Source organism: Aspergillus fumigatus, chromosome 3 (assembly GCF_000002655.1).
Source record: "Aspergillus fumigatus Af293 chromosome 3, whole genome shotgun sequence".
Taxonomy (NCBI): domain Eukaryota; kingdom Fungi; phylum Ascomycota; class Eurotiomycetes; order Eurotiales; family Aspergillaceae; genus Aspergillus; species Aspergillus fumigatus.
This window is the reverse complement of record NC_007196.1, coordinates 3,527,195-3,552,020: the sequence shown is the minus strand read 5'-3', so window position 1 is coordinate 3,552,020 and position 24,826 is coordinate 3,527,195. Positions and strand designations below refer to the sequence as shown.

Here is a 24,826-nt window from a genome sequence, read left to right as displayed (position 1 = left end):
TCGGGCGATCGCATCAAATATGGCGGCGGATGGATCTTGGTCCACGCCTATCAGGAGAGCTCCACGGGGACGATGTAAATCATTTCCTGCTCCATCAAACGGAGTACCGAAGTCGCCATGCCTGCATAGAGCCCGTGGTTTTTTTGCAACGTGCGCTTTATCTCTCACTTCATCTTTTGAACCGCATATCCAACGCAGATGATTGATCAGGGACCGACGACCTCTAGAGCTGTATAGGCTGCTCACATCCCAACCCCCCATCGCATTACACTGCGTCGTCGTCATTGACTTTAAGTTCCGTTGGCGCAAACAATATGGTACATGGCTTGATTGACTGTTGAGCGCTCCTCTCCTCTAATCGCACAATTGACGACTATTACGCCTGTGATTCCTCATCGTCTTCGCTCGCCCTCGAATATCTCAATGCCGGAATGCCTCTCTCGAGCACGACCTTCGTTTATAGTGGTTGATACCAACGTACCTTTTCCTCTCGGCTCGAGCTGACACTGCGATTAATTGTCGTCCGTTCCTGCAGAGGGCCAGAAGAACGACAGTTGGCTAGAATGGCTCCCTTCCGCGGTTTCGCCCCCTGGGGCGATCAGTATAACTCTGTGCGCGCGACGGCGACGACGCTTCTGCAACGAGTCCATCTGTATGGTCGGCCGAGGGCTCGTCCGGCCAGGGCTCTCATTCTCACACTTGCCGCATGTTTTTTCCTCTACGTTTGTCTCTCAGCGCCATTGAAACAGGTATGTTTTCTGGTTACATCAGGTTGATCTACGACTGACACTAGCTGTCTATATAGACCTCCGTCAATTACTGGCTTAAGTATCCCTCATACCATCCATTCGGTGGCCGCCCCGAAGACACACCCATGATTAACACTGGCGGACCTGCCCTAAGTCGGAATGACACTCTACCGAACAGTCTGGAGAAAAACAACCCTTCTTTTCACCTTGTATTGCCCGCTGGGCAGAAGAGCGCCGCGCTGTGTCGCACAATAACATCCGCAATGATCTTGAATTACCCCCCGCCTACTTTGGTCCAGTACGGCAGAAAGCTCCCAAGCGGATCCTCTGAATATGATTATGTGGTGGACCGTGTGACGGCCATATACAACTTTCTGCAATACACCCCGCACGTGCGAGACGGCGATTTTGTCCTCATCGCCGATGGCTATGATGTTTTCTTCCAGTTACCGCCGGAGGTGCTCATCCAGCGGTTCCAAAATATCCTCCGAGAGAACAATGCCAAGTTAAGAAAGAAATACGGCCTTGTGAAGGATTATCATCCTTACCGTAAGGGCCTGGAGGAGGCCTTGCAGAAATACTCTCAGAGAGTGCTCTTTGCCGCAGGCAAGGAGTGTTTCCCCAACATGACCGTGGACGCCGGGTGCGTCACCGTACCGCAGTCCAGCTTGCCCCCGGATGCCTATGGCTGGAAGACCGATACTCACCCAGAGGGACACTTAACCCGACCGCGGTGGCTGAAGCCCGGTACGGTGATCGGCCAGGCTGCCGATCTGAAGTTAATATACGCCGAAGTACTGCGCTTCGTGGAGGAGAACCGGCACAACCGCAGTGACTATCTGGCTCTGACGCAGATGTACGGACGCCAGGAGTACGTGCGAGAGCTAGAAAGACGGAGAAGTTCCAACTGGTTCAACGAGTGGGTTTACCGACTGATTGGCATTTCCGAGGCTGCGAATATCACGGGTGTGAACCCACACCTCGAGACAGGTCATCGCTACGAATACGGAATCGGCGTTGATTTTGAATCGCGTGTATTCTTCAACACACACAAATCGAAGAAGGATGTCGAATGGCTCCAATACCACGATATTCCCCGGACTTCTTCCGTCCAGATGAAGCACGGCATTCCTCGGGAGAGGCGTTTGCTGCTTCCTCCCGATCTCGCCAGTCCGAGACTGCGCAATCCCTTTGTTCAACCCTTGTTCGGCAAAGACGAACAGGTCAAACCAGAGTTCAACTCCACCCTCGACGCTCTTCCAAACCCACGGAATCATACATGGCGTAACATGCCCTTGCTGACGAATATCCACTCGGCGTCTGTGCCGGCCCTGATCCATCTCGACGAGGAAAAGCCAGCCGAGGATGACAAAGCGTGGCCGGTGAAGCACCCCGAACGATTGATACGAGATACCTGGTGGTACAACATGTGGTACCAGCCGTGGGCTCGCGCCCTTCTCCGCAAGTACATGCGTAGCCCTACTGGATTCGATGCTGCGCAATCTGCCCTGCTGGGAGGTCAAGACTGGTGGGATCTTCGCGGCGGCAAGGGAGGCGTTTGGACGGACAAGGGAGAGTGGCTCGACTATGCGGAGGTCTGCACGGGCTTCGAAGGAGAGGTTTTCGACGATGATCTGGGGCAATGGGGCCACGAAGGCGGGGACCCGGACGAGCCTGTGTACAACCAGTTCGGCAAACTGGTCAAAGGCAAAGGTGAAAGCGAGGACAAGCCTGGTCAGGGGAAAGATGACTCTGCGGACAGACAACCTGGCCGACCGCAAAGATGACTTTAATAGTCTGCCACAGTCCCCTTTCGTGCCTAGCTAGGGTACATAACTGAGAAGCGAAAAACATGGCCTGTCTCCTGTTTCTGCATGTAATTTGACATATTTTGCACATACGCTTGCGGCTCCGGTGCCGGTTGGTATAGTCAGCTCATTGTCTGACGATCGTGCATTCTCGGTGTTTTGGAGTCGATTTATCGTTGTCTGTTTTTGGACTTCCATTTTGAAGCCGGCCTGCCTATGGCTCGAGCACATTTGACTTCTGTCCTTCCGCAAAAGCCATACTACATCACCAGATACCAGTCGTATACCAGATAGACCAGTGAATAGACACAGTACAAGATCATTACATCCTTAAATCGTGCGTAGATTCGTTTCATACCATATCACCCATGCCCAGTCTACCCAACACTCCCCATTATCCCCTTCGACCCTGGCCCTAACGTCTCCCGGATAATAGCCAATATCTGCGCCACATCGTCCTCCGATAACCTCTCTTCCCGTTCCTCAATCACCGTATCCAGCAGTGCAAGCGCACCGTAATCCTCCTCACTCAACCCCCCGCCCCCTGATTCCATACCTGCCTCCTCCCCACCCTCATTCCCTCCTTCCACCTCATCAACCTCCATCCCATCTTGCTCTCCGCCCTCGCCTTCCTCCCCATCAGCCCGCGCCCCCGCGGAGGATGTATCCAGCCCCACCCCCAGATTCACAATCATAATCACCTCCCCCTTCGTCAGCCCAAATGGCTTCAGCCGCGTAACCAGCTCGCGGAGCGCGAGATCCATGGGGGTGGGCGTACTCGGTTGCACGGGCGGTACCGTCGGGGATTCACCCGACGATGGCTGCTGCTGCGACTGTGGCGGTTCGCCATGTATATAGGCTGGGTATTTGAGGAGGTGCGGGGAGAGACGGTGGATGTAGTTGTGGATCTATCCATCAGCATCAGCGTTAGCATTCCCCCCTCTTTGTACTCTATCTAGCGAGGAGGGGGGTCAACCTACTTCTCGAACGACTGTATTGTGGTCGCGGAGATCAGGACTAGGGACCCAGTTGCGGGAGTTCGGGGGAGGGTTCGGGGGTCGTCGGGGTGGGTTGGCGGTTATATAGGCGAGAACCTCGATGTTGGTGAGGACGGCGCTTTGGGGGTCGATTATCTGTACGGGGGTCAGTCAGGTATTGTGGATGGTGGGCGGAGTGGAGTGGAAGAGCTTACCCTCATGTTGTATGGCTGTGGTATATCTGCATTGAAGTAAGTTTTGGGTATATAGCTGTGTTTTGTGCTGGGTGCTTTGCCTGGAAAAAGTTGGTTATGGCGGGGATGCTTTGGTTCTGCCGGCAGATAACCAGAGGCGGTCTGGTTACACGGGAGTTAGTTCACTGTCTTTGACATATGTTGCTTTACTACTACTGAGGTAGTACTAGGAAACGTAGGCTAGTGAGATAGACTACTGATTACTTGAAGATTGATATGAACATATTATTCCTGAATTGTACTGCCTTGTACCAATAAGCACCTCTGCGCCATGGATAGACCAGCAAAATCGCATCCTGAAATGCCACCCAAACAAGTAACTCTCACAAGAAAGGGGGAAAAAATAATCAAAATGACAAGCAGCTTTGAACCCACAATGTGTGATATCATACAACGATAGATGAAGCGATTGATCCACGTAAACTTTTCTTTCAGATCATTGCATGGTTTATTCCTCTCCCTTCTTCTTCTTCTTCTTTTTCTTCTCGCCGTTGTCGGCCTCCTCGCCGTCATCTGATCGCTTACGCTTCTTCTCGTCGCCTTTGGAAGCCTTCTTGGCCTCCTTCTTGGCCTTCTTCAGCTCCTTCTTGCTGATGGCGCTGGGGTTGCCATCGGCGTCGAAAGTGATCTCGCCGCGCTCTAGCTTGCGCTTGTACCGCTTGACACTCAAGCCGGCCTTTTCGGCCATCTTCTCGAGCTCGGCATCCTTGCCCTTCTTGGACTTGTGCTTCTTGCTCGACTCCTCCTCAGACTCGTCGGACGAGTCGTCGTCCTTGGTTCCGTTGGCCTTGGGTTCCTCGTTGGAATCAGCGTCGGCCATCTCCTCATCTGAAACTTCCTCGATGAGCTTCTTGTCTTTCTTGGAAGCAGGCTGATCGCCAGTAAGAGCATCAGCATCAGCATTGTAACTTCTTGTTTCGTTGATCTCGAACTTCCTGGGCTGTACGGAGGCACCGTTGGGCCCGATGGCAACACCACGAGGCTTGAGAGGCTTGCCCTCCATGGCGGCCAATTTACGCTCGAGGTTGTATCTAGCTTCAGTACCCAAAGCGGCCTTGTCCTCCTCAGTGGCATCGTCATCCCACTCAGCGAGAGCATCGACACGCAGACCAAGAGAGGCCTTGGCGGCCAACACTCTTGCCATCTTACCCTTGTTCTTGCCGGTGGCCTGACCGATAAGAGAAGCGTGGTAGATGAGACCGTACTTGGGCGTGTCGTGTTTGGTCTTCAGCGCACGGAACAGGGCCTTTTCGGCTCCGAGAATCTGGATAGTACTGGCGGGGCTCTTGGAAAGGTTTGTCAAGCTTCCAGCGTGGGCGATGAGACGGGCACCAACCAACTCGCCAACCAGGGCGGTCAGGTTAGGCGCAATAGCGTTCATACGGGCAGTCAGGTAACCAGCGAGCTGCTGGCGGTATTCGGCGAAACCAACAACCTGCTCAGCCAATGCTTGGATGTTCTCCAAATCCTCCTGGCTGATCTCTGTACCCATGGAGCGGTCAGCAGCGGCCTTGACGGTGGCCTCAAGCTCCTCCGGAAGGATTTCTGTGAGATCCGCGGTCTCCCAGTTCGATCTCATGCCCATCTTGAGTACAAGTTTGGCATAGGCAATGTTGTCGTTCAAAATCTTAGCGAGCTCGGGGAAATGCCAGCCGTACCATTCCTTCACACGCATGGCGTAGGTGTTGAGCTCCTTGTCCAGGTCATCCAGCAAACCAATAGCTTGCACAATCATAGTATCGATCTTATCGGGGGAGAACTTCAGCTTGTGTCTGGCGAGAGAGTGGGACAGACCAAGGGACATGGTAGACATGTCCTGGGGGAGAAGGCCAGGAATGAGTGTGGGAAGATGTTCGCGAATAGCACGGAAGATATCGGTCGTGGTCGAGTCCGCGACCAATTGAATAGACATGCCAGGAAGCTTGCCAATCGCGTTGCCTTTCGGTAGACACAGGATTAGAAACTGAGTAATTTGACTTCTCAAAATGTTCATGTCACGTACCGAGCTTGGGATCGGCAACGGCCAGAGAAACCTTCTTCTCATCCTTAATCTCATCCAGCAAGCTGGCAAGGCGAGGAGTAACCTTTCCTTCCACAAGCGAAGCCACTTCTTCCAGAGCTGTAGCAGCACTGTCGAATTTCTGGAAGCTCTTCAATTTCACCCTACGACGGTGTTAGAGCACTGTTTTGAAGTGGAGGAAAAATTTTGCTCGCAGAAGCCCATGCAAGAATTGAACATCGATCAAATCTCTGACAGGGACAAGACAACAGTCACTCACAAGTTTGAAACACCCTCTGCAGTGGAGGCTTCCGTAGCCAGATCGTCTCTCTTCAGTAGCTTCTTGTCTTTCGCCTTGAGCAGGGCATAGCCAGCGCTGGTTTCGGTAAGGATAAAGAGCGTCATGGTGCACGGCCTTGACTCTCAGCTGCTCAAAAATTAATCGAGTATCTGAAAGAAAAGAAGAAGAAACGGCCGAAAGTGTGTTAGCGACCGTGGGCGAAACCACCGTGGGCGAGCTGGAGGTTAGTTAATTTTTCTGGCTGTTGGCGGGAATTTTTGCATCGAAAACTAAAAAGTTGAAAAAAGCGACCCAAGCCACCAGAGCCTGTGGCGGGTGCGTTGCGTGGCCGTGAATGCTTACATAATGCAGCGGGAGGTGTGGCAGAGAAACAGCTCCAGGTGTTGGTCTGCGGAGAGGCTCAGGTAACCTCGGGGTAGCTATCAGTATTTCGAAATGGAGGGTCTCTTTTTCAATGTTAACAATGGGTATGCTGGCTCTTCATTTCTTCATAACCCCATTGCATTGATCACTAATTCTGGACAGCTACATCGAGGGGATCGTCCGGGGGTATCGGAACAGCCTGCTCACCAGCCAGAACTACTCCAACTTGACCCAATGCGAAAACATCGATGGTCCGTTGACTTGACGTCTCTTCTGCCACCGTCATATGGTCTAACATGCTTTGAGCACAGATGTCAAGTTACAACTCGCTCCTGCCTATGGCGACTTCCTCGCCGCACTGCCTCCCAACCCCTCCACATCTGCCCTTGCTGGTAAGATGACGGACAAGCTTGTAGCGGAATTTCGCTACCTCCTTGCCCAGGCCACGGGGTCTACCGCCAAGTTCTTGCAATACCTGACATACGGATACATGATTGACAACATTGCGCTTCTGATCACCGGAACCTTGCACGAGCGGGACACGCGAGAGCTGCTGGAGCGATGCCATCCCCTAGGCTGGTTCGAAACCTTGCCGGTGCTATGCGTTGCCACCAACATCGAGGAACTGTACAATTCGGTGCTGATAGAAACACCATTGGCGGATTATTTCAAAGGGAGTCTCAGCCACCAGGACTTGGATGAATTGAATATCGAAATCGTGCGCAATACGCTCTACAAGAACTACCTCGAGGACTTCCACAATTTCGTCAACACCCATCCGGACTTCAAGGGTACTCCTACGCAAGAGGTCATGTCTGAGCTGTTGCAGTTCGAGGCCGACCGTCGTGCAATCAACATCACTCTGAACTCATTCGGCACCGAGCTCTCGAAGCAGGAACGGAGGAAGCTGTACCCCGAGTTCGGGAAGCTCTACCCTGAGGGGTCTCTGATGCTGTCCCGCGCCGATGACCTCGAAGGCGTGTCTTTGGCCGTGAGTGTGAATGCCGACTACAAGGCGTTCTTCGACGCAGTTGGTCTCAGCCAGGGTGGTGGTGGAGGCTTCGGGATGGGTGGCGGCTCAGATGGGAAGAGCCTGGAAGATCTATTCTACCAAAAGGAAATGGAGTTGTGTAAGATTGTCTTCACGCGCCAGTTCACCCCGGCGGTGGTATACGCGTGGATGCGTCTCAAGGAACAGGTTCGTCGCTCGAGCTCGATGACAATATTCCCTTCACAGCGCCGCTGACATAGGTCGCAGGAAATCCGAAACGTCACCTGGATCGCGGAGTGCATTGCGCAGAACCAGAAGGAAAGAATCGGAAACTTCATTTCTGTATTCTAAGCTTTGTTGCTCCTTGCCATCTCCATTTAGCCCGCCTCGCCGTCTTTCGATGCTACGCCTATTCCCATACCGTTTCATCGCGATGCCTAATCTCTGTTATTATTGTACCTAGTTTCAATGACCCTGTTGTCTGGTTTTTTGGGGTGTTGGCTTCAGTCAAGTACTATTCCTATGAGCGCCCAAACTCGCTCGGCATATCCTTGCCAGTTCGTTTCGTCTTGGTCTCTGTTTGCTTGCCTCGGCGTTTGGGAGATCTCTTCCTTGTGATATAGTATAGATGAACACATCTGACCTTGAGCCTGAGTTTATCCAGGTACCTTTCAAGCATGTTATCTGATGGGGTATTGATTGTGCTCTCAGCACAACTTACCCTTAATCGTAAGCTGGGTTCATATCTCCGGCTAATCACGGACAAACAACCCGCCCCCGATTTCTCCCGCCCACTGTTCCCTGCTCATAGCGAACTGCCAGCATGCGTTCACTGCAGGAGACCTGCCCATTGGGATGACGGCCGTCATCGAGGTCCTTATGTAGGGTGACTATGCGTTAGTTGGACTGGCACATACACGGGGCGAATGACGTCACGAGGATTCTGGAGCTGACTTGGTTGACATTGAAAGCCCTTGCGATGAAGGATAAGTGCAGTATTTCTTCGAGCAAGGCTAAAGAATATATATATATTATTTTTCCATCTTCTCATCTTTGGAACATTTCAAATCTGATAGCCTAACGTCCAAGTGATTCGTCTCCTGAAAGCATGCTTATATCTCGTGTGCACCAATGCATCGATTGAGTAGCTTGCCTCTTCTCAACTGTAAGAGACAGGTAAACGCCAAGCCAGCAACAGAACAACCAATGCTAAGCGGAGAGGAGGCAATCACGGGAAAATAGCCAGTGGTATCTGAAGTATAACAGTAAAGTTGACGAGTAAAAAGGTTGACTAGAAAGTTGTAATCAATATGTCCTGATTCGCGAATAATTTTTCCTAAGATACAGAAGCATAATCGTGTCATCCACGACCTGCAAGACATCATTGCGGCCGCAAAACAACGGCACGGAACAAGAGAGGCAAATCCAAGCAGTCAACTCCATTTTCTGGTCCATTTAGGGGCGTAAATTTCAAAGCTCATGCGTTCGCCCGCGGAGGTCTTCGTGTATATTCAAAGTATAGGAGGTATATGATGGATAGAATAGTAAGGCTTCATAAGAGTTGGCAAAGGTTGGAGACATGACAGCAGAAACCAACATCTATGTCAGAAGCAAAAGAAGGGAAACGGAAAGACCCAAAAAGCGGCTTCGCTTCATCACTCAAATTTTTCAAAATTTCATGGAATATCTTTCATATGCGAGACATAACTGCCATAAAGCAGTAAGATATGTAGTCCCTGTTCAGTCATATTGGAAAAGTACGCTGATGCTCTCGCCATGGTGAACGCGGCGAATGGCCTGCACAGCGTTAGGACATATTCGTATTAGTTAGAAAAGAGAACCGGCTTACCTCCGCGAAGACATGGCCAACTTCCAACACTTCCAGCTTGGGGCATCGGCGTAAGTGGTCCGACTGATCGACGCTGTTGGTAACGACGACCTTGTCGAGAGCGCTAGCGTTGATGCGGTCGATCGCATCACCGCTCAGGATACCATGCGTGACTAAGGCATAAACCTGGGATGCGCCCTCCTTCTTCAACAGTTTTGCAGCCCTCGTGATGGTGTTAGATGTGTCGGCAAGGTCATCAATCAAAATCGTCGTCCGATCCTTGACATCACCGACCAACATCATGGTAGCATTTTGGCGGTCTGTAATTTTCGTTGGGCGTCGTTCCTACGCGCACAGTCAGCACGAGAATCATACAGAATCATTAAGTGAACGGTACCTTGTGAATGAGAGCAAATTCCATTCCCATAGAATCCGCAATCGCGGTTGCTCGCTTGGCACCTCCGGCATCAGGACTGACAATGACCGCATGTTTGTAGTTCGGAATATTCTGCTGGATATAGCTCTTGAGCAAAGGTCTGCCGTACAAGTTGTCGACAGGGATGTCGAAGAACCCTTGATATTGAGGGTCGTGCAGATCCATCGTGATAATGTGGTCTGCACCGGCGCAGGTAAGAAGATCCGCCACCAGGGTACCTGCCTGAGCCACCCATTGCTTGTAGCCAGGGCGAGGCCGGAAGCTGCTGATCTTGGACTGAATATTTTCGTCATTTGCCTGACCATTGACAACAGTGGATCGAAGGCCAACATCCGACTTCAGTGACTCAGTGGTGTCGCTGCGAGGAGGTCCATTAGGAATGCGTTTCTTAACTGGGCTGCCATTGTTGTAATCATCAAGTTGCGCATTTGCCAAACCCTTTTGCAAGCTATCGACATTGTTCAAGAGACCTCCACTCTCCGGTTTTCCAGGGTGCGGGGTTGGCGGGGTGCTCTCGAAAGTGTAGCCATTACCCGGCTTTGCAGCGTTGGATGATTTGACAAGAGGTGCCCCAGCCTTGTTGTATGGGATATCACTTTGGCGAGAGTATGGGAACAACGGGAGGACAGCGGTGACTCTCTTGGCAGAGGCAGTCTTACAGGCAGAAATGGTGATGAGCAGTTCCATGAGGGAGTCATTCACTTTCAACCCGCCAGATTGAATGATATAGACGTCTTTCTCACGGACAGACTCTTTGATTTCAACCCGAGTTTCCCCCACTGCGAACTTGGAAAGTAATACATCGGCAGGGGGGATACCCAAGACGTTGCAGATCGTCTGAGTCAACTGGGGGTGGGAGGTGCCCCCGATAACAACAATATTCCGAACCATCTCGGTTGACTGATTGTTCTCACTGTTCTGATCGAACTTTGAAAAACCGGAGGGATATAGAAGCAAGGGTGATATTGGATGGTCCGAGAGCGGAGGGGAATCTGGAGTGTCCGAAGAGGCGGGAAATCTGACAAGAAAAAGACGATCGGTGAGAACGCAACGGTAGAAAAGAGGGTTTCAGAGGGGAGATTGTAAACTTGAAGCGAGGGTTGACAAGCACTACCTCATGGCGGAGAATCAAGAGCGTAGACGAAGCCCGACGAATTGGACTGAGGAGACATTGGAGTAGTGGAGGAAGAAATCGAAGGCAGGTCGTGTGAGTGCCGCTATAGAAAAAAATGCCTCTTCCGCCAGTGGAACCGGCTTGGGTCGCTGCCTCGGGTTTCTGCCGGTACATGCCTCAGGCGCAAAATTGCCGCATCGGGTCAAGCTGGCCGAGCTGATCTCATCATACCCCGCGGAAGGCACAGAAGAGCAGGCAATGATGATGATGATGATGAATAAATATCAACAAACAGCATGACTGGATCCAAAAATAAACAAGGCTCAAAAACACATCATCCAGCAAACAACCAGCTAGTTAGCATTCTTGCTATCATCCCCAGCACAGAAAAAACAGTGTTCTGCTCTTTCTGTTACGACATGCTAGCCTGATGCACTACAAATAGAGCATGGTCATTTGCCGGTAGGTACATGCAAACTTGGAAGATAAAAGGAAACCGGCCAGAAGAAGTGAAAGTTGAAATGCCAGAGTACTCTTATGATGATACCTAATACTCCGAGTCCCAGTTGTTGCCCAAATGAAACCTCTTGTAAAAACACAGAGAAAGAAAGGTAAAGTAGATGCATGGCCTTCTGGATCCAAGGCAATGCAAATTTATTCGCCTGTTCCAACCTCCCTATAAATCGCAAGTCAGTATCATGCTTCTTCCTGATAGAATGTGATGAGGAGGGTAGTAGGGGAGGAAAGTGATTGCTCACAGGTCAAGCTGGACGCCATTACTGACTCCATAGTCCTCCAATGTGAGCTGATCCTTGAATGGTCGTTCGCCTTGCCGTTTGAGTAGAATTTCATGTGGTTCACGCCCGATACGTGCAGCTACCTGGGCCTTGAAGAGCTCTGTAAATGAAATTATTGTTAGTCCAGTGTGACCACATTTGGAAGGTGAGACACAGCATAGGAAACGAACTGATAGGATCTGATGCAAGGCATGGTATTGCAGCCTTAGTTCCGAGACGATCGTTGACATGCACCACAATCATAGGTTCTGAGGATTGGGGTGCGACAACCGCCTTCTTTTCCGGCTTCTCCTTTTTCTCCCGACGCACATCTTTCTGGTTATCGTCTGGTCGTCTTCGCTCGCGATCGCCGTCCCTGTAACTATCTCTGTATCGATCTGAGTCTCGGTCCCTTCGTGGTGATCGTGGCCGGTCTCCTCTGTCTCTGTAACCCCAGCTCAGCCTGCTATCTTCTGCTCCAAGTCTGTCACCTTCGTGACGTTTGTCTTTCCACCGGAATCCTCCTCCCGTCCTGCGAGGCCGGCTGCGATCCTCATCATATCGCCGTCTCGGTGATCTGCTTCTCGAACGGTCACCCATGGTGAAAATCTAGGTGTGAATGTGCTAGGAAGGAGTGGGACCGCCGTGGTAACATGGGTGCTCCAGCAGAGACACGTGACGATGTATGGCGGCCTGGCGGGCAGCTGTACACAGGCTAGACTTAAAATAGTTTAGACTGTAGGATCCATTGTCCAAGCAATTAAGAGTGGTCTGTGTCTCACTCTAGACCCATGTATGTCTACATCGCGTTATGATCGTTCACTGTCGCAGCTTCTAGCGGGAACATGCCACTTGATTGCGCCGCATAGTCACAGGTCCTATGGGCTCAATTGGACTGTCAATCCCTTTGTGAGGTCTTCAACCCTCATTACAGATGCCAGTTTACCTGATTCTGCGGCGTCCGTCTCCGACGACCGTGTCATTTACTGTTTCCAACGCATCCAAGCATACAAACACACCTGCTGGAGTGCTTTTCTACCTTCAGATCTTGCTGCGGGCTCTCCTCTTTCTCTGCATAGTCTTCTGTGACATTGCGAAAGTGCGCCACTCGTTCTTTCACGAAGATGGTTCCCTCGTGCGATGGACGGCTGTCTGGTCGAGCCCTTTGGGTTCTTTTGTCTGTCGCATTGTGGATGCATATACATCTGGGGTTGTCGCTTTGCTGAGCATATTGTTGCTCTATTGTGTGTTCAGGAAGGGGTATACAGGTATTTTCAACTCCTCGGAGTGGACAACTGTCGCACCAAAGACTCACCCCTATTCAAAAACGCAGAAGAATCTCTTTTGGTCATCCGCGGATTGGGCATCCAGACATCTACCTCATCTGCGACCTATCTGTCTAAAGCTGCGACGAGATTCATTCCCACGACGCAGATCCAAGATATAGTGATTCATGAAGCTTTCAAAGGGTTTGAAGTCCGCTTTTACCTCGCTGTGATTGTGGAGGGTGAGCCGGACGTTGTTGTGGTTTTCCCTGTATATCTCTCCATGCCAACAATTTCGACTTCTGCTTACAGACGATGGACAGAAACTCCTACCGAGGCGCGCAATTTTGGAAGAGGTTTGGAGGGGTTCTCGGCGCTGTTTATATGACGCCAAATCATGAGAAATTTGAGCTGGATGAGATTGAGCAGGATCACTCTATGTTGCGAGGCTCTATATGCTTTTGGAAGGTATTTTCAAGCCACCCTTTTCTAATCGTCCCCATGCGCTGGCTCCGAAGCCTTATCAACTTTTCGCTGCTTTGATGCAAGCCACCTGGCGTTCTGAACCTCCACGGGTTCTGTCCTCCGCTTCTGCATGACGGGAACATATTTGCCGCCCGTTCTGGGTTCATTGGCGCCATAGAAAACCTTTTGCCCCCGATTATCTTTCTCCGATATAGGATCATGAGATCCTTCACCCCGGACAACACTTTGGTCACCCTGGCTAACAGCTAGGTCTAGCAGCGCGCCTGCCAGAATTTCGTCCATCTTCCGCTGACGCCAAACAGACCAAAGTCCGTCTACTACTCCTCCAACACCGAACTTGCCACTGCCCTTGCCTAGTTGACTCTTGGACTGCCTGGGGTCTCCAGCGTAAACCCAGTTCAATGCATCTTTACGGCTGCCGCTTGCCTCGTCTGGGAAGATACAGTCCCAGAGGACTAGTGGGGCATCAGACGCCATTTCGTACGTTGGTTTGCAAGGATTTTTCGACACATCCAGCAGATCGCGTACAATAGTTGGAGGCTCCAGTCCCTGGCCTACAAGGAAAAGAATGCTCACCATGTGCCGTACTTGATGCCACAGGAAGGCAGACCCGTGCAGATTGAATACATACACCTTAGCAGCCGCCGGACTAGTGAATGTTCCTGATTCGGCGCTCGTTCTGGCAGGTGCATCTTGGAGAGCTTGAAAGCCGGGCTGGTTCACATAGCCCAAAGGGTGATCCTTTGGATCGAGGAGCTCGATGTCTGCATGGTAGATGATTCTTTCAAAGTTCTCGATCTGCTTGCTTGTGTCAAGTTTGCAGAAATTCCGAAAGTCGTGCACTCCTTCGAAGTACCTGGCAGCTTCTCGCATGGCATCGATATCCAACCAGCCTTCCCGTAAATGTGTAGAGGCATTCTTGTCACCCGATCCTCTCATAGCAAAACCCAACGGCCCTGGAGTTGGAGAGAAAGCAGGCTGGGTAAAAAAATATTTGTACTGACGTTCTCGGCACGAGAAACGAGCGTCAAAACCCGGAGGTGGATTTGGGCACCAGGCTAGAATCCGGATGTCGTCTGGGAGCACCCTGTTTAGTATACTTATATAGGGTATCTCATCTGCAATATCATCCCAAGTGTCATCAGCATGGCCGCCGGACGTCATCTCAACATCGGACGTTGTCTCCGCATCCGGCCGTTTGGGCCTGGCGCTTCGTACTCTAATTCCAATGACTTGACCAAAGGCACTCACACCTCGATCAGTCCGCCCGGCCTTAGAGTAATCGCAACCCTCCCAGCTGATTGCGTAAGGTTTCAATTCCCTCGGCCCCCGAGAATCATCGAAGGCCTCTGCGTTCTTAGGGAAAATCAGCCGAGTCCTCCGCATGGCCTTCCACAGCTCCTCTTCAATGGTGGGTAGAGGCGTAACGTTCCCATTCGCGTGCTCCAGACCATTGTAGCGCTGTCCCAGATATGCAAATTTAAGCGCTATGAAGCGAGTATTGTATTTGGAAGGATCGATCTCTCGAGGTTGCTTCGGAGGGCGGGTAGGCGCTCTTGTGTGCGTGATATCATCGTCAGGCGATAGAGGTCTCTTCTGCTTTCCTGCTTTGGCGGGGACAAGCTCTTGTGTGTCTGTCACTGGATGCTCAGACGGCCGGGGAGCGGAACTCGTTACGCCGACCTCATTAACGCCCTTGGACGGTAGGGTAGCGTATTCGGTGTTTCGTGAGTGAAGTTGGCGCTCAAGCTCTGTGATCCGCGCGATTAGGCTGGGGGTCGTCCAGGTCGAATAGTCTGGTTGGCCTTCGGGAGGCGCATCCGCGGGGCCAGGCATGGTGTTTGCTTTTGCGCGACCACGCTTCACAGATCGGGTATGGGGATATCGACAGTGAATTCTGACTGCAATGGAGTCTGTGATGCGACTCAAAGTAGACAGGGGCCTCCCTGGGGTTCTCCACATCCCCCGAACGATGCTGGGCGAGGTGTATTGTTTCCTCTAGATCTGGGAAACTTTGAGCAAAATTTTAAGAGTTCTCCCTCCACTTGTAGGTATGTATGTAAATGGTAATGTAATTACACCGAGCATTGTCGCAAGCTTGACAGGCGCTCGTGGATGAGTTAATCGTGGCCCATGGTTCGTATTTGATATGAGAATCGCATACGTACTTCAACCGTTCAGAAGGTATCCTTGAAAACCTAATGTGGGTGGTTTGAACGGTTATGTAGTCTTATCATACTATCGAGGTGACGCTATAGGTATTCGCATTTTATATATTCTCCCCACGGACTCTTATCTCGCCCAGACAAAATTGGACTCGCTGAGTTCACATCATGAGACACTGAATAATATCACCTGAAGCTTTTACTTGCCTAGACACATGATCCAAAGTCGGTCCAATATTTAATCTGTCTGTGGACATGGAAAGTCCCCAAGATCATAAAGAAGTGGTGACCATCTTGCTGCTGGGAGACCCAGGATGCGGGAAGTCCACGTTTCTATCGTAAGCCTGACTCTCGTTGTTATATTTATTGAAAGGGCATTTCATATCGATTGGAATATCACTGGAATGAGGGTCATGCTCATTGAAGTGATACAGCGCCATAAAGAATATCCAAGCAAGACCCAGAGCCGAAACCAGTTATGTGCCAAGAAGGCAACTGGAGCTGCTGCGAGATAGTGACCAGCCGTTCCTCTTCGACATCCGTTTCTCGAAGAAGTCGTTTACGCTTGAGCTATATGACACCTCAAGTCCGGACCAGCATTGGTCGACACTGAAGCCGGACGTGGTGCTCCTGGCGTTCGACATCTCGAACCGGGAGACCCTGGATGGGCTTAAGAAGGTTTATTTCTGTCAGTTAACTGATATGCCATAACTCATGCTAACCGGATCTTGCCTGAAGTGGCGGCATGATGTAATACGGTATTTCCAGCATGGTACTGGGGAGCGTATCCCCGTCATGATGGTGGGTTTGAAGAGGGACCTTCGTAAAGAAGGTGAGGGGATCATCTATCCGCAAGAAGTAAGTTACATAATACCCCCACGAGCCGCCTGTCGGTGTCGATGAAGAGTTAGGCGGCTGATAGACGAAGTCGTACCGCATTGCGCAAGAGCTACGCTGTGATCGGTATGCGGAGTGTTCCGCTGCCACCGGGGAACTTATGGCTGAGACGTTTGAGGATCTGGCGAGGCTGGCGGGTATGACTACGACAGAGACGGGGGGCCAGACCCAGGGAGGCTGCGTGGTCTGCTAGATTGTTTGAGCTTTAGTTGCTTCTAAAGTAATGATCATCTGGTGTTGGGATATAGGGCGCTGAGTGTCCACCTCTATACTCCCCATGAAGCAATTGCTGCTCCTCGACTTTACGAAGGCACAAAGTAGTTCTGATACAATGCACAGAATAGCTGGTAGCACAATTTTCCATTTACTTAGCAACAAGGAGAAACCAAGGTAACGATTAAGTCCACCTTGCAAATTGACAGCACAGGGCTTTCCCCCAGAAGCTCACTGATACGAGAACAACTGGATATCTTTCCCTCATAAGCGCCAGTCAATGGTTGACGTTGCAATTCCTCCTCGGTGCGTAAAGAAATCAGAAGTAAAAGTAACTGATAAAACGGAAATATTTTGTTTGCGCTGTAGCATACCAAGAGATGTATAGAAGATGTGAGATGGTGAGGCGCCTGTTGAAAAGCTTCTTTTGATCTTTTTTTTCTCATTTCGCGAGTTCCTGAACAAGAGACTAGGGTAGACATGTCAAGGGATTTTGGCGGAAGGACTCTTGTGAGTTCTCATCGTCATTCGGATTGTGCAAATGATTATTCGTGTCAGTCGCCTAGACGTTGGACCCTCTCCAACGCGCCATGCTTTTGTAAGGAAAAGAAACTGATTCTCCTCAACGGCTGCCCTTGTCACCAGGTCATATCATCTACCACTTGGCCTCGGCGGGCTGGGTCTCAGCCCAGCTCTCACCGGCAGGAGCGGCAGAGCTGGCGGCCCAGTCACCACCGTCAGCCTCCCAGCTGGTGGGGGCAGCAGTGGCAGCAGAGAAGGCGGTGCCAGGAACACCAGCACCCGGAGCCTGGGTATCCCAGTTCTCACCAGCGAAGCCGGACTCGACAGCACCGGCGCCAATCTCCTCAGCACCGGGGACCTTAGCCTCATCGGCAATCTCCTTGTTCTCCTCGGCTTCAGGGTCACGGTAGAAGTAGAGATCGACAACAACGTCCCACTCGGTCTCACGAGTGGCGAGAGTACCACGGAGACGGAGAACTTCACGGGCAAGCAACCACCAGATCAGACCAATGGCGTGACGACCCTTGTTGTTGGTGGGGATGGCAACATCAACGAACTCGGTGGGGGAGTCAGTGTCGCAGAGAGCGATGACGGGGATGTTGACGTAGCTGGCCTCCTTGATAGCCTGAGCATCGGTGCGAGGGTCGGTGACGATGATGAGGCGGGGCTCCTTGAAAGAACGGGTGATGTAGTTGGTGAAGTTACCGGGGGTGAAACGACCGGCAATGGCGGTGGCACCGGTGTGAGAAGCGAACTTCAGGACAGCACGCTGGCCGTAGGGACGAGCGGAGATGACACAGATGTCGGCGGGGTTCTCAATGGCAGCGATGATACGAGCAGCCAAGAGGATCTTCTCCCTACAAAATTCGCGATCCCGTATTAGAGCCAGTCACCAAAGTCCCGATAATCAAAAATTCAAGGCGACATACCAAGTCTTGCCAATGTTAATGACATTGACACCGTCGGGACGAGTCTTCCAGAGGTAAGGCTCCATGTGAACCTGAAGGTTCTTGGAACCCAGGTGGCATTGAGCTGCGAGGAGCATCTCAATGTCCTGGGGGGTGGGGTTGAAAATGGGGGGGAGCTGAGAGGGAGCCATTGTGGTCGATTGATATTGTCAAAGACGGCGATTTGAATATATCAATCGTCTGGCGCTTGTCGTGCTGGTGATGGAGGAGGATGAGGCCGACGCGAAAGATGTAACTTTTGCTCGCCGCGGCTGAGATGAATTTCGCTTGCCGGTTGTGAGCTTTAGGGCTAGGGTTACCCGATATCGTAAGGTCAATTACCAGATGTGTACCGCCCGCGTAATTTCTCTGTATTGCTGTAATCTTTGAGGCTCCAATCCGCCCATTGTATCACGTGAAATATTTTCCCCCATCTGGACTAGTGCATGTCGGGCGGTCTCAAGATTTCGTTTCAGTAGCATCAAAGTCCAAAAGCATCGCTGAGGGCGTGATAGCTAGCAGGCTCAAGGGATTGGCAATTGATCAAGATGCCTCCACGATTCCTTTCCCAGCCAATTTTCAAGGCCTTTACAGGTAAGTTCATAGAGTTTTTTTTCTCTTGTCTCCTCTGATTTCGTTGAGAGTCGCACTGACAAACTCAGGGTCTTCTCATGTTCATAGTCCACTTGCCGCATTTTCATTAACCCCATCCAAGACCTCTGTACGAGCCGGGTCTGCGGAGACTCGAGAGCGACGGCGACATGATCCGTTCCTAATGGCCCAGTCCCGTCAACGGAAGGCTGCCAATCTATCTCGTCAACAAGCCCTTGCTCGAGAGCGTGAAGAGTCCCTTGGCGATCCGGTGGAAAGCAAACCTACCCCTTTCATCGAGGAGCTGAAAGGCTTGAAGGCTCCGACCTCAGAAGATGCGGCCCTCAACCATTTTATCTCGCCGGAAGGACTCCAGGAGGCACTGGAATACTCGAAATCCCTGACATCACCGCTAGAAAACCCCGACCGGGAAACGGCAGATCCTCAACTTGAAAAGGAGGCTGCTGAAAGACATCTCCAGGAGCATCGAAACGCTCAAGAAGCGATCAGACGTATCATCAATATCAACAACGGAAACACCAAAGACCGCACTCGTCTGCTCATACAGAAATGCATTGATACATTCGGAAGACATAATACCGACAAGATCCTCCCACCCAAGCCCACAGCTGTCGCTCAGGATTCCTCCACTGTCCACCCCAAGAAGACGCCCAGAATAGGCCCAGATACTGGCTCTCCCGAAGTCCAGGTCGCTATTCTGACCGCAAAGATCATTAACTTGTCCAGACATCTCCAATCGACCAACAAAGACAAGCACAATAAGCGCAACCTGAGACTACTGGTTCACAAGAGACAGAAACTGCTTCGGTACCTGCGCAGGAAGGAACGGGGTGGACCAAGGTGGCAGCATCTTATTGAAACACTCGGCCTGTCGGACGCTGCTTGGAAGGGTGAGATCAGCATGTAAAGGTTTGCCGACATGCTTGTATTCTATTTCATTTGTATTCTCTGTTCTCTACACCGAGGCATGTGTGTATGTTATGGCACTTGCACTCTCCAGCGCTTTTGAGGTGATCGCGCTGTTCCTGATTTACTTGGCCCTCCCATTTGTCCACATAAGAGAGACCTGAATGTACAAATATAACTCCTCATCGATATCGCTGACTCACTTAAACCTGAAGAGGAACACCGTCATAAGGTGTCGATTAAGTCCGGAATGGATGGATTCGCTATCTGCTCCGTACTCAAGGCTGGATGAGCAGACTTGCTGTACAGCTCATCCGGGACGGCATTCGTAGAGTTAACACATCGCTGGGACTTAAGATAGATTATTACATGTCCATTGCCACTCCTACTATGTGGACATAATGATGTATATCACGTTGTGCGATGTCTGTGCGGAGTAAGGGCGGAGGAATCTCACCGCCTTTTTCCAGAATTCTGCCAGAACGTCACCCAAATTTCGTTTTCCACTTGGAACACTCACAAACATAGGTAACTTGAGCTTCCGATGCTGTTGTAGCGCATTCACCACTCGACAACAGCATCAGCATCGCCTGGTAAGTGAACATCACTAGGTCGCTAACCCTCGAGCAGGCGCAATGCGAAATCCACAAACACAACATCAAAACAAATAAATATCACCTCGTTCGCCCGTCTCTCCTACTTTGTCTTTCCTCACCACAACACATCTAGCCCTCAATCATCACCTCACAACTCACTGTCAACAATTTAAATTTTCTACAGATCTTCTGAACTCACAGATACCTACTCTTGCGAGTATCGTTTTTGTTTCATTTCCAAACTAAATTTTACCTGACCGATTTGACGTCTCAAATCACGTCGCGGTATATCATTGCCTTGGTGCCGTTCTTTCAGTCGGTTGTTGTTCTGCTTTCCAGTCTACAGTCAAGATGCGTACTCGCTCGCAGCCGCTCTCCCCTGGAGGCCTCGTCGCTCTCGAGTCCGAACCTCGTCGGACGAGATCTTCTAGAACTGCAACTCTCAGACAGGGTAGTGCCGAACCTCCATCACAACAAACCACTCGATCGACGAGAAGCGCGAGCCTCAGACAGCCCAGTGATGAACCTACATCACAACCTGCTACTAGATCTACTAGGAGTGCGAGCAGACAGCCCAGTGCTGAGCCTGCAACAGAGTCTAATACTCGATCCACCAGAAAGGCACGCACCAGACAGTCCAGCGCCGAACCTTCTACACAGACCACGTCCCGCTCCCGTAGTCGACGTGCCGGCAATGGCGTAATGGCGTCCATAGAGGAAGCTCCGACAACTCAGACTCGAACCCGGAAGACCTCGACTCGTCGGTCGACGCGACAGTCTACTCAAAAAACGTCTGATGACGAAACAGACCCGACCGATGCCGAACAAGCGTCCCAGCCTGGATCCGTTGTCGATGAAACGAGCGCCGCACAGGAATCCCTGGAACTCCAAGACTCCGAGCCCATCCCTTCGATTGGTGAACATGCTTTGTCTGAGCCTAAAGCATCGGACAGTGAGTTGTCCTCCATTCCTTTCCCTGAAGCAGTTGTTCCTGAGCCCTACCCCGAGCCTTACCCTGAGCCTTGGCCCTCCTCACCATCTCTCTCCCCCTCACCCCCTCTCCCTCATGTTTCACTGCCATCCTCGCCTTTACTCCCGGACACGGAATTCCCACATAGGAGCCGAGCTGCGGCACCCTCTCCGGAGGCCCCATATCCACAGGGAGCGGAATCGCCGAAGACCTTCGTCAAAGATGTCTCCGGTGCTCCTGCAGATACCTGGTATCTGGATCCGCTCGAGGACATGAGCGACATTGGGTCGCCCCTTTCGGAACGGTCTCACACACCGGACCTCGAGATGGAGGATTCTCCCCCTCTCAGGTCCGTGCTTAACGAGTCACTTCTGGCAGACATTGATGCCTGCCTCGCCCGCCACATGCAAGTGGAGTTGGCGGCAGCGCATAATACTGCCAGAGATGACTTGGACAGCATCATGGCCGACGAATGTGGATCCGATGCAGATGTCCTCTTGTTGTCCTCTGAGGAGTACAACACCCAGCCACCTGCCGTGACGGAGGCCTCAACTGGGTCAACGATCGCTGCGCGGTTGTTCCTCGCGGCCATGGAAGGGATAGAGTTCGAGGAAGAGCGATACTGCCGTTCGCCGATGTCGGTCTGCGGTCAGTCCTCTTCGGAACTCGATGACTCCCCCATGGTCGACGAGGAACACACCGCCCCAATCGACGTGTCGTGGATCTCCTCAGGTGAATCTTCTCGCGAAGGTTCCCTGTCTCCTCTGCCTCCTGTCGATCGCGACGAGGAGGTCCCGATTCCGTCGATTGTTGCGGCTGTGTCGTCGCCAATTGACAATGAGGTTGCTGCCCTGACCCGGAGTTTCTCTGGATTGTGCTTGGCGGATACAGCCTACGGCGGCACGCCGGCAGCATCCGCAACTCTGTTGCTGAGCTATATGCCGGCATCAACAGGTCAAGTCCAGCAGGACGCGACCTTCGATGTCCCGACTGAGTCGGGTACGACGTCCACCTTCAGTGATGGGCGGTTGGTGTCGGTGAAGGTGTCCGAGCTGATCCCGGGCCCTTCACGATCCCGTCCGGCGGCCGCGGAAGTTGACAAGTCACGTCAAGTTAGCCGTTCCGCGAGGAAGAACTCCGCGCGATGGGCGCGTGTGGCTCTCTCTCCGATTCCAGAGGAGTCGGAGGTGATGAGCTCCCGCTCAGGCTTGGGTGTTGGTGCCAAAGAGAGTGTCGACCCACCATCGTTGTCTCTCTCGGCTACTTCTCACCTGTTGGAGTTGTTGGGTTGTCGGAGAGTCGAGGCAGGGGCTCAGGAACTCGCCAAGGAGCCCGCCATAGATGAAACGAGGCTAACCCCTCGAAAAGTCAACAGAAAACGTCCCCGTGACGACGGGGCCGAAACCCCGTCGTCTAACAAGCGGCGGAACGTAGGACCCCCCGGAAGCACCCCCTTTGCGCACCGCATGACTCCGCTGTCCCGGCGGATCACATACAACGCCGCCCCCTACTCCGAGCGGCTTCGGCGGCGGACGATCGAGAACCAAGGCCGGATCCACAAGACGGTCTTCCGCCTCCCCCAGTTGCTTGCTCAGAACGAAGCCGACCGCCGGGCAGCGGAGTCAAGCCCCGTCAAGCCGTGTACAAAGCCTCTCCAGATGAACGCCGAATCTACCGAGAAACAGAGCAAGTCAGACGATCAGGATGTATCAGATGTGTCTGCTACGGTTGAGCCTCCTTCTACCCCTCCGGCAAGAGGTTGGAACATTCGCGGACTGATCAATTCCGTGCCTCGTTCCTTCTCCCGTTTGCTTCCAAGATTTGGTCGGTCTCAGACATCTGAAGCCCCAGGTACGTTTTCTCGCCCTATTGACTTTTTACTTTTTGTTGGTGATTCCGTGTGCCTGGCTCATCAGACGCAGCACCATCGCCAACGCCACAGTTGCCTTCAGAGCCGTCTTTGCAGTCATTGTCGCAAGAGCCTCCAGTTTCATCCTCCCAGTCGTTGCCAGAGCGTCCTTCTCAGACCAAGACTGTCGATTCGAATCAGGATGCTACCCAGAGTGACAAACGCTTTCGCCGTCGCTTGAGTGAGCAGCCGCCCAGCAAACGCCAGCGCACCTTGTCCTACTCCCTCTTCCCGGCTCCGATTGACCGTGCTCGCTTCCTTGGAGATCTGACTACTACTCCTAAGAAAATGTCCCAAGCCGTTCAGCCAGAATCACGTCCAGATGAAGCAGAGAAGCCATCTGCGGCACAGGACCAACCTCCATCGACTTCTCAGGTGACGGATGTCAGTGAACAGGGGCCCTTGCTTCAGACGGCTGAGGACACTACTCAAAAGAAGCGAAAGCGGTCCCCGTCGCCTGATGTCATTCCCAATCCGGCTGGATGCAGCTATGGATTGGACCTGGATTATTTCTGCTATAGCTCTGACAGCGAAGAGGAGGCCGATGTGCAACCCCAGCAGGCTCTACCTCCTACGAAACCTGATGCTCTAGTCAAGTCTGCCGTTCGCAGTGCTATGCGGTCGGAACAAGCGTCAGCGAAGAGGGTGCGTTTCGATGCCAGCCCCGAGGATACCCCTTCTAAACTTCGCACGCGTCCTCGTGCCACGGACCCCTATACGGGAAGACACTTTATCGGCATGGGCGATGCTGCTCGAGTGACGACGCATGGTTCCCTTGCCGCTGCGCCCGCAACACCAACGCCTGCTCCTCGTGTCGATTTGTCTACTCCTCAGCGGTCTCCGGGTTTCATTCCCAACAAACAAGGCACGTTCCAGCTGGATTACGATGCTTTCTCTGACGATTCAGAGTCGAGCGGCGCGCCTTCTCCAAAATCACCCGCTGCCAAGTCTGTCACTGAGACTCAAACCACCACTACCAGTACAGAAGTACAAGAAAGGTATTTTGCTGACACCTTCAACTTAAGCCTCATTGCCATTCATCTAACAATTGATCTTTCCGGTGTAGTGTGCAATCTCCTGCTCCACGTCCCACATCACGCCCAGCATTGCCTCCATCTACCCCAGCCAGAGTTGATCAGGAAGCTCTTGCCAGAGTCCGTTCTCAGGCCGAAAAGTACAAACCCAAAACACCTAGTGGGCTCCGCACTGCTAGTCGTTACTCAAGTCCTCTGACCGCTTCGCCTGTTGTCAATCAACAACCACTTGTGGAGACTTTCGGCGACGATGATCAATTCGCTCGCGATGCTCAGTGGCTCTATGAGCAATGCTCAACTGGAGATCTCCGGCAGCTTAAATGGCCGGAACCGAATCCTCTCAAGAAGAGCTTGGGCGTTGATGATGAGATCGTTCAGATCGTCGCCAGCGTGTGGGACGCATCTGCTGTGGACGAAGTCCACCGTGCTTTCCGTCAAGGTTTGGAGGAATTTACGAAAGCTCAAGCCTAGGCTCAAGTCATGTCATCAGGGTGACGAAAGGCTCTGGATATTCTTGCTTTGTCTTGATACGCCTTGATTTGTATGATTAATATGGTGCTGTTTAATTGTTTGCATCTTCCGATTACTGAGCATAGCCTGTTTGGCCTCCTTCCTACTTTAATGGATTGATATGGCCCAGACCATGTTTCAAGGTGTTTTCTGCGGGATTTCGGAAGTCGTTTGTGTCTTCCGTTCTGTTTCATTCTC

The 24,826-nt window shown here is 51.9% G+C and overlaps 12 protein-coding genes across 12 annotated transcripts; 6 read left to right on the top strand and 6 right to left on the bottom strand.

Annotated features, from left to right (window-relative positions):
* Window positions 1–61: 61 nt before the first annotated feature.
* On the top strand, window positions 62–2,536 carry AFUA_3G13420 (glycosyltransferase domain-containing protein; the record flags this gene model as incomplete). Its single annotated transcript, XM_749187.2, has 2 exons — window positions 62–749; window positions 806–2,536. Exons 1-2 carry the CDS (start codon window positions 564–566, stop codon window positions 2,534–2,536), a joined length of 1,917 nt encoding a protein of 638 aa, XP_754280.1. The 5' UTR covers window positions 62–563.
* A 398-nt stretch (window positions 2,537–2,934) lies between these two features.
* AFUA_3G13410 (uncharacterized protein) lies at window positions 2,935–3,919 on the bottom strand (the record flags this gene model as incomplete). Its single annotated transcript, XM_749188.2, has 3 exons — window positions 3,750–3,919; window positions 3,538–3,690; window positions 2,935–3,465 (listed from the first exon to the last, which is right to left on the bottom strand). The coding sequence occupies exons 1-3, from the start codon at window positions 3,753–3,755 to the stop codon at window positions 2,935–2,937; spliced, it is 690 nt and encodes a 229-aa protein (XP_754281.1). The 5' UTR covers window positions 3,756–3,919.
* A 49-nt stretch (window positions 3,920–3,968) lies between these two features.
* nop58 (RNA-processing protein NOP58) lies at window positions 3,969–6,349 on the bottom strand. Its single transcript, XM_749189.2, has 3 exons — window positions 6,068–6,349; window positions 5,791–5,951; window positions 3,969–5,726 (listed from the first exon to the last, which is right to left on the bottom strand). The coding sequence occupies exons 1-3, from the start codon at window positions 6,190–6,192 to the stop codon at window positions 4,237–4,239; spliced, it is 1,776 nt and encodes a 591-aa protein (XP_754282.1). The 5' UTR covers window positions 6,193–6,349; the 3' UTR covers window positions 3,969–4,236.
* Window positions 6,350–6,476: 127 nt separating this feature from the next.
* Window positions 6,477–8,534, top strand: AFUA_3G13390 (H(+)-transporting V0 sector ATPase subunit d). Its single transcript, XM_749190.2, has 5 exons — window positions 6,477–6,555; window positions 6,614–6,702; window positions 6,763–7,649; window positions 7,710–7,953; window positions 8,107–8,534. Exons 1-4 carry the CDS (start codon window positions 6,524–6,526, stop codon window positions 7,791–7,793), a joined length of 1,092 nt encoding a protein of 363 aa, XP_754283.1. The 5' UTR covers window positions 6,477–6,523; the 3' UTR covers window positions 7,794–7,953; window positions 8,107–8,534.
* Window positions 8,535–9,182: 648 nt separating this feature from the next.
* On the bottom strand, window positions 9,183–10,597 carry AFUA_3G13380 (ribose phosphate diphosphokinase subunit PRS5; the record flags this gene model as incomplete). The annotated part of the gene is made up of 3 exons (XM_749191.1): window positions 9,183–9,239; window positions 9,292–9,615; window positions 9,668–10,597. The coding sequence occupies 3 exons, from the start codon at window positions 10,595–10,597 to the stop codon at window positions 9,183–9,185; spliced, it is 1,311 nt and encodes a 436-aa protein (XP_754284.1).
* An 877-nt stretch (window positions 10,598–11,474) lies between these two features.
* Window positions 11,475–12,196, bottom strand: AFUA_3G13370 (ubiquitin-like protein HUB1; the record flags this gene model as incomplete). The annotated part of the gene is made up of 3 exons (XM_749192.1): window positions 11,475–11,496; window positions 11,579–11,717; window positions 11,788–12,196. 3 exons carry the CDS (start codon window positions 12,194–12,196, stop codon window positions 11,475–11,477), a joined length of 570 nt encoding a protein of 189 aa, XP_754285.1.
* Window positions 12,197–12,736: 540 nt separating this feature from the next.
* Window positions 12,737–13,262, top strand: AFUA_3G13360 (PIG-H family GPI synthesis protein; the record flags this gene model as incomplete). Its single annotated transcript, XM_749193.1, has 2 exons — window positions 12,737–13,132; window positions 13,185–13,262. 2 exons carry the CDS (start codon window positions 12,737–12,739, stop codon window positions 13,260–13,262), a joined length of 474 nt encoding a protein of 157 aa, XP_754286.1.
* Window positions 13,263–13,350: 88 nt separating this feature from the next.
* AFUA_3G13350 (pseudouridine synthase DEG1) lies at window positions 13,351–15,183 on the bottom strand (the record flags this gene model as incomplete). The annotated part of the gene is made up of 1 exon (XM_749194.1): window positions 13,351–15,183. The coding sequence occupies one exon, from the start codon at window positions 15,181–15,183 to the stop codon at window positions 13,351–13,353; it is 1,833 nt and encodes a 610-aa protein (XP_754287.1).
* A 584-nt stretch (window positions 15,184–15,767) lies between these two features.
* On the top strand, window positions 15,768–16,602 carry AFUA_3G13340 (Rho family protein; the record flags this gene model as incomplete). Its single annotated transcript, XM_077804465.1, has 4 exons — window positions 15,768–15,850; window positions 15,947–16,190; window positions 16,251–16,370; window positions 16,441–16,602. The coding sequence occupies 4 exons, from the start codon at window positions 15,768–15,770 to the stop codon at window positions 16,600–16,602; spliced, it is 609 nt and encodes a 202-aa protein (XP_077660615.1).
* A 675-nt stretch (window positions 16,603–17,277) lies between these two features.
* On the bottom strand, window positions 17,278–18,486 carry rps0 (40S ribosomal protein uS2; the record flags this gene model as incomplete). Its single annotated transcript, XM_749197.2, has 3 exons — window positions 18,434–18,486; window positions 18,074–18,378; window positions 17,278–18,001 (listed from the first exon to the last, which is right to left on the bottom strand). Exons 2-3 carry the CDS (start codon window positions 18,241–18,243, stop codon window positions 17,278–17,280), a joined length of 894 nt encoding a protein of 297 aa, XP_754290.1. The 5' UTR covers window positions 18,244–18,378; window positions 18,434–18,486.
* Window positions 18,487–18,543: 57 nt separating this feature from the next.
* AFUA_3G13310 (mitochondrial 37S ribosomal protein uS15m) lies at window positions 18,544–19,992 on the top strand. Its single transcript, XM_749198.2, has 2 exons — window positions 18,544–18,685; window positions 18,754–19,992. Exons 1-2 carry the CDS (start codon window positions 18,640–18,642, stop codon window positions 19,608–19,610), a joined length of 903 nt encoding a protein of 300 aa, XP_754291.1. The 5' UTR covers window positions 18,544–18,639; the 3' UTR covers window positions 19,611–19,992.
* Window positions 19,993–20,556: 564 nt separating this feature from the next.
* AFUA_3G13300 (uncharacterized protein) lies at window positions 20,557–24,589 on the top strand (the record flags this gene model as incomplete). The annotated part of the gene is made up of 3 exons (XM_749199.1): window positions 20,557–23,026; window positions 23,092–24,082; window positions 24,151–24,589. 3 exons carry the CDS (start codon window positions 20,557–20,559, stop codon window positions 24,587–24,589), a joined length of 3,900 nt encoding a protein of 1,299 aa, XP_754292.1.
* Between the last annotated feature and the right edge of the window lie 237 nt (window positions 24,590–24,826).

What these genes read in the sequence shown, in the direction of transcription:
- nop58 (XM_749189.2), bottom strand. Translation starts at nt 6,192, where the DNA reads ATGACGCTCTTTATCCTTACCGAAACCAGCGCTGGCTATGCCCTGCTC. An exon ending in GCAGAGGGTGTTTCAAACTT is followed by an intron (nt 5,952 to 6,067) that starts GTGAGTGACTGT and finishes ACACCGTCGTAG; the next exon opens with GGTGAAATTGAAGAGCTTCC. An exon ending in CGTTGCCGATCCCAAGCTCG is followed by an intron (nt 5,727 to 5,790) that starts GTACGTGACATG and finishes GTCTACCGAAAG; the next exon opens with GCAACGCGATTGGCAAGCTT.
- AFUA_3G13310 (XM_749198.2), top strand. Translation starts at nt 18,640, where the DNA reads ATGCCTCCACGATTCCTTTCCCAGCCAATTTTCAAGGCCTTTACAG. An exon ending in AATTTTCAAGGCCTTTACAG is followed by an intron (nt 18,686 to 18,753) that starts GTAAGTTCATAG and finishes TGACAAACTCAG; the next exon opens with GGTCTTCTCATGTTCATAGT.
- AFUA_3G13390 (XM_749190.2), top strand. Translation starts at nt 6,524, where the DNA reads ATGGAGGGTCTCTTTTTCAATGTTAACAATGG. An exon ending in CCAATGCGAAAACATCGATG is followed by an intron (nt 6,703 to 6,762) that starts GTCCGTTGACTT and finishes CTTTGAGCACAG; the next exon opens with ATGTCAAGTTACAACTCGCT. An exon ending in GGATGCGTCTCAAGGAACAG is followed by an intron (nt 7,650 to 7,709) that starts GTTCGTCGCTCG and finishes CATAGGTCGCAG; the next exon opens with GAAATCCGAAACGTCACCTG.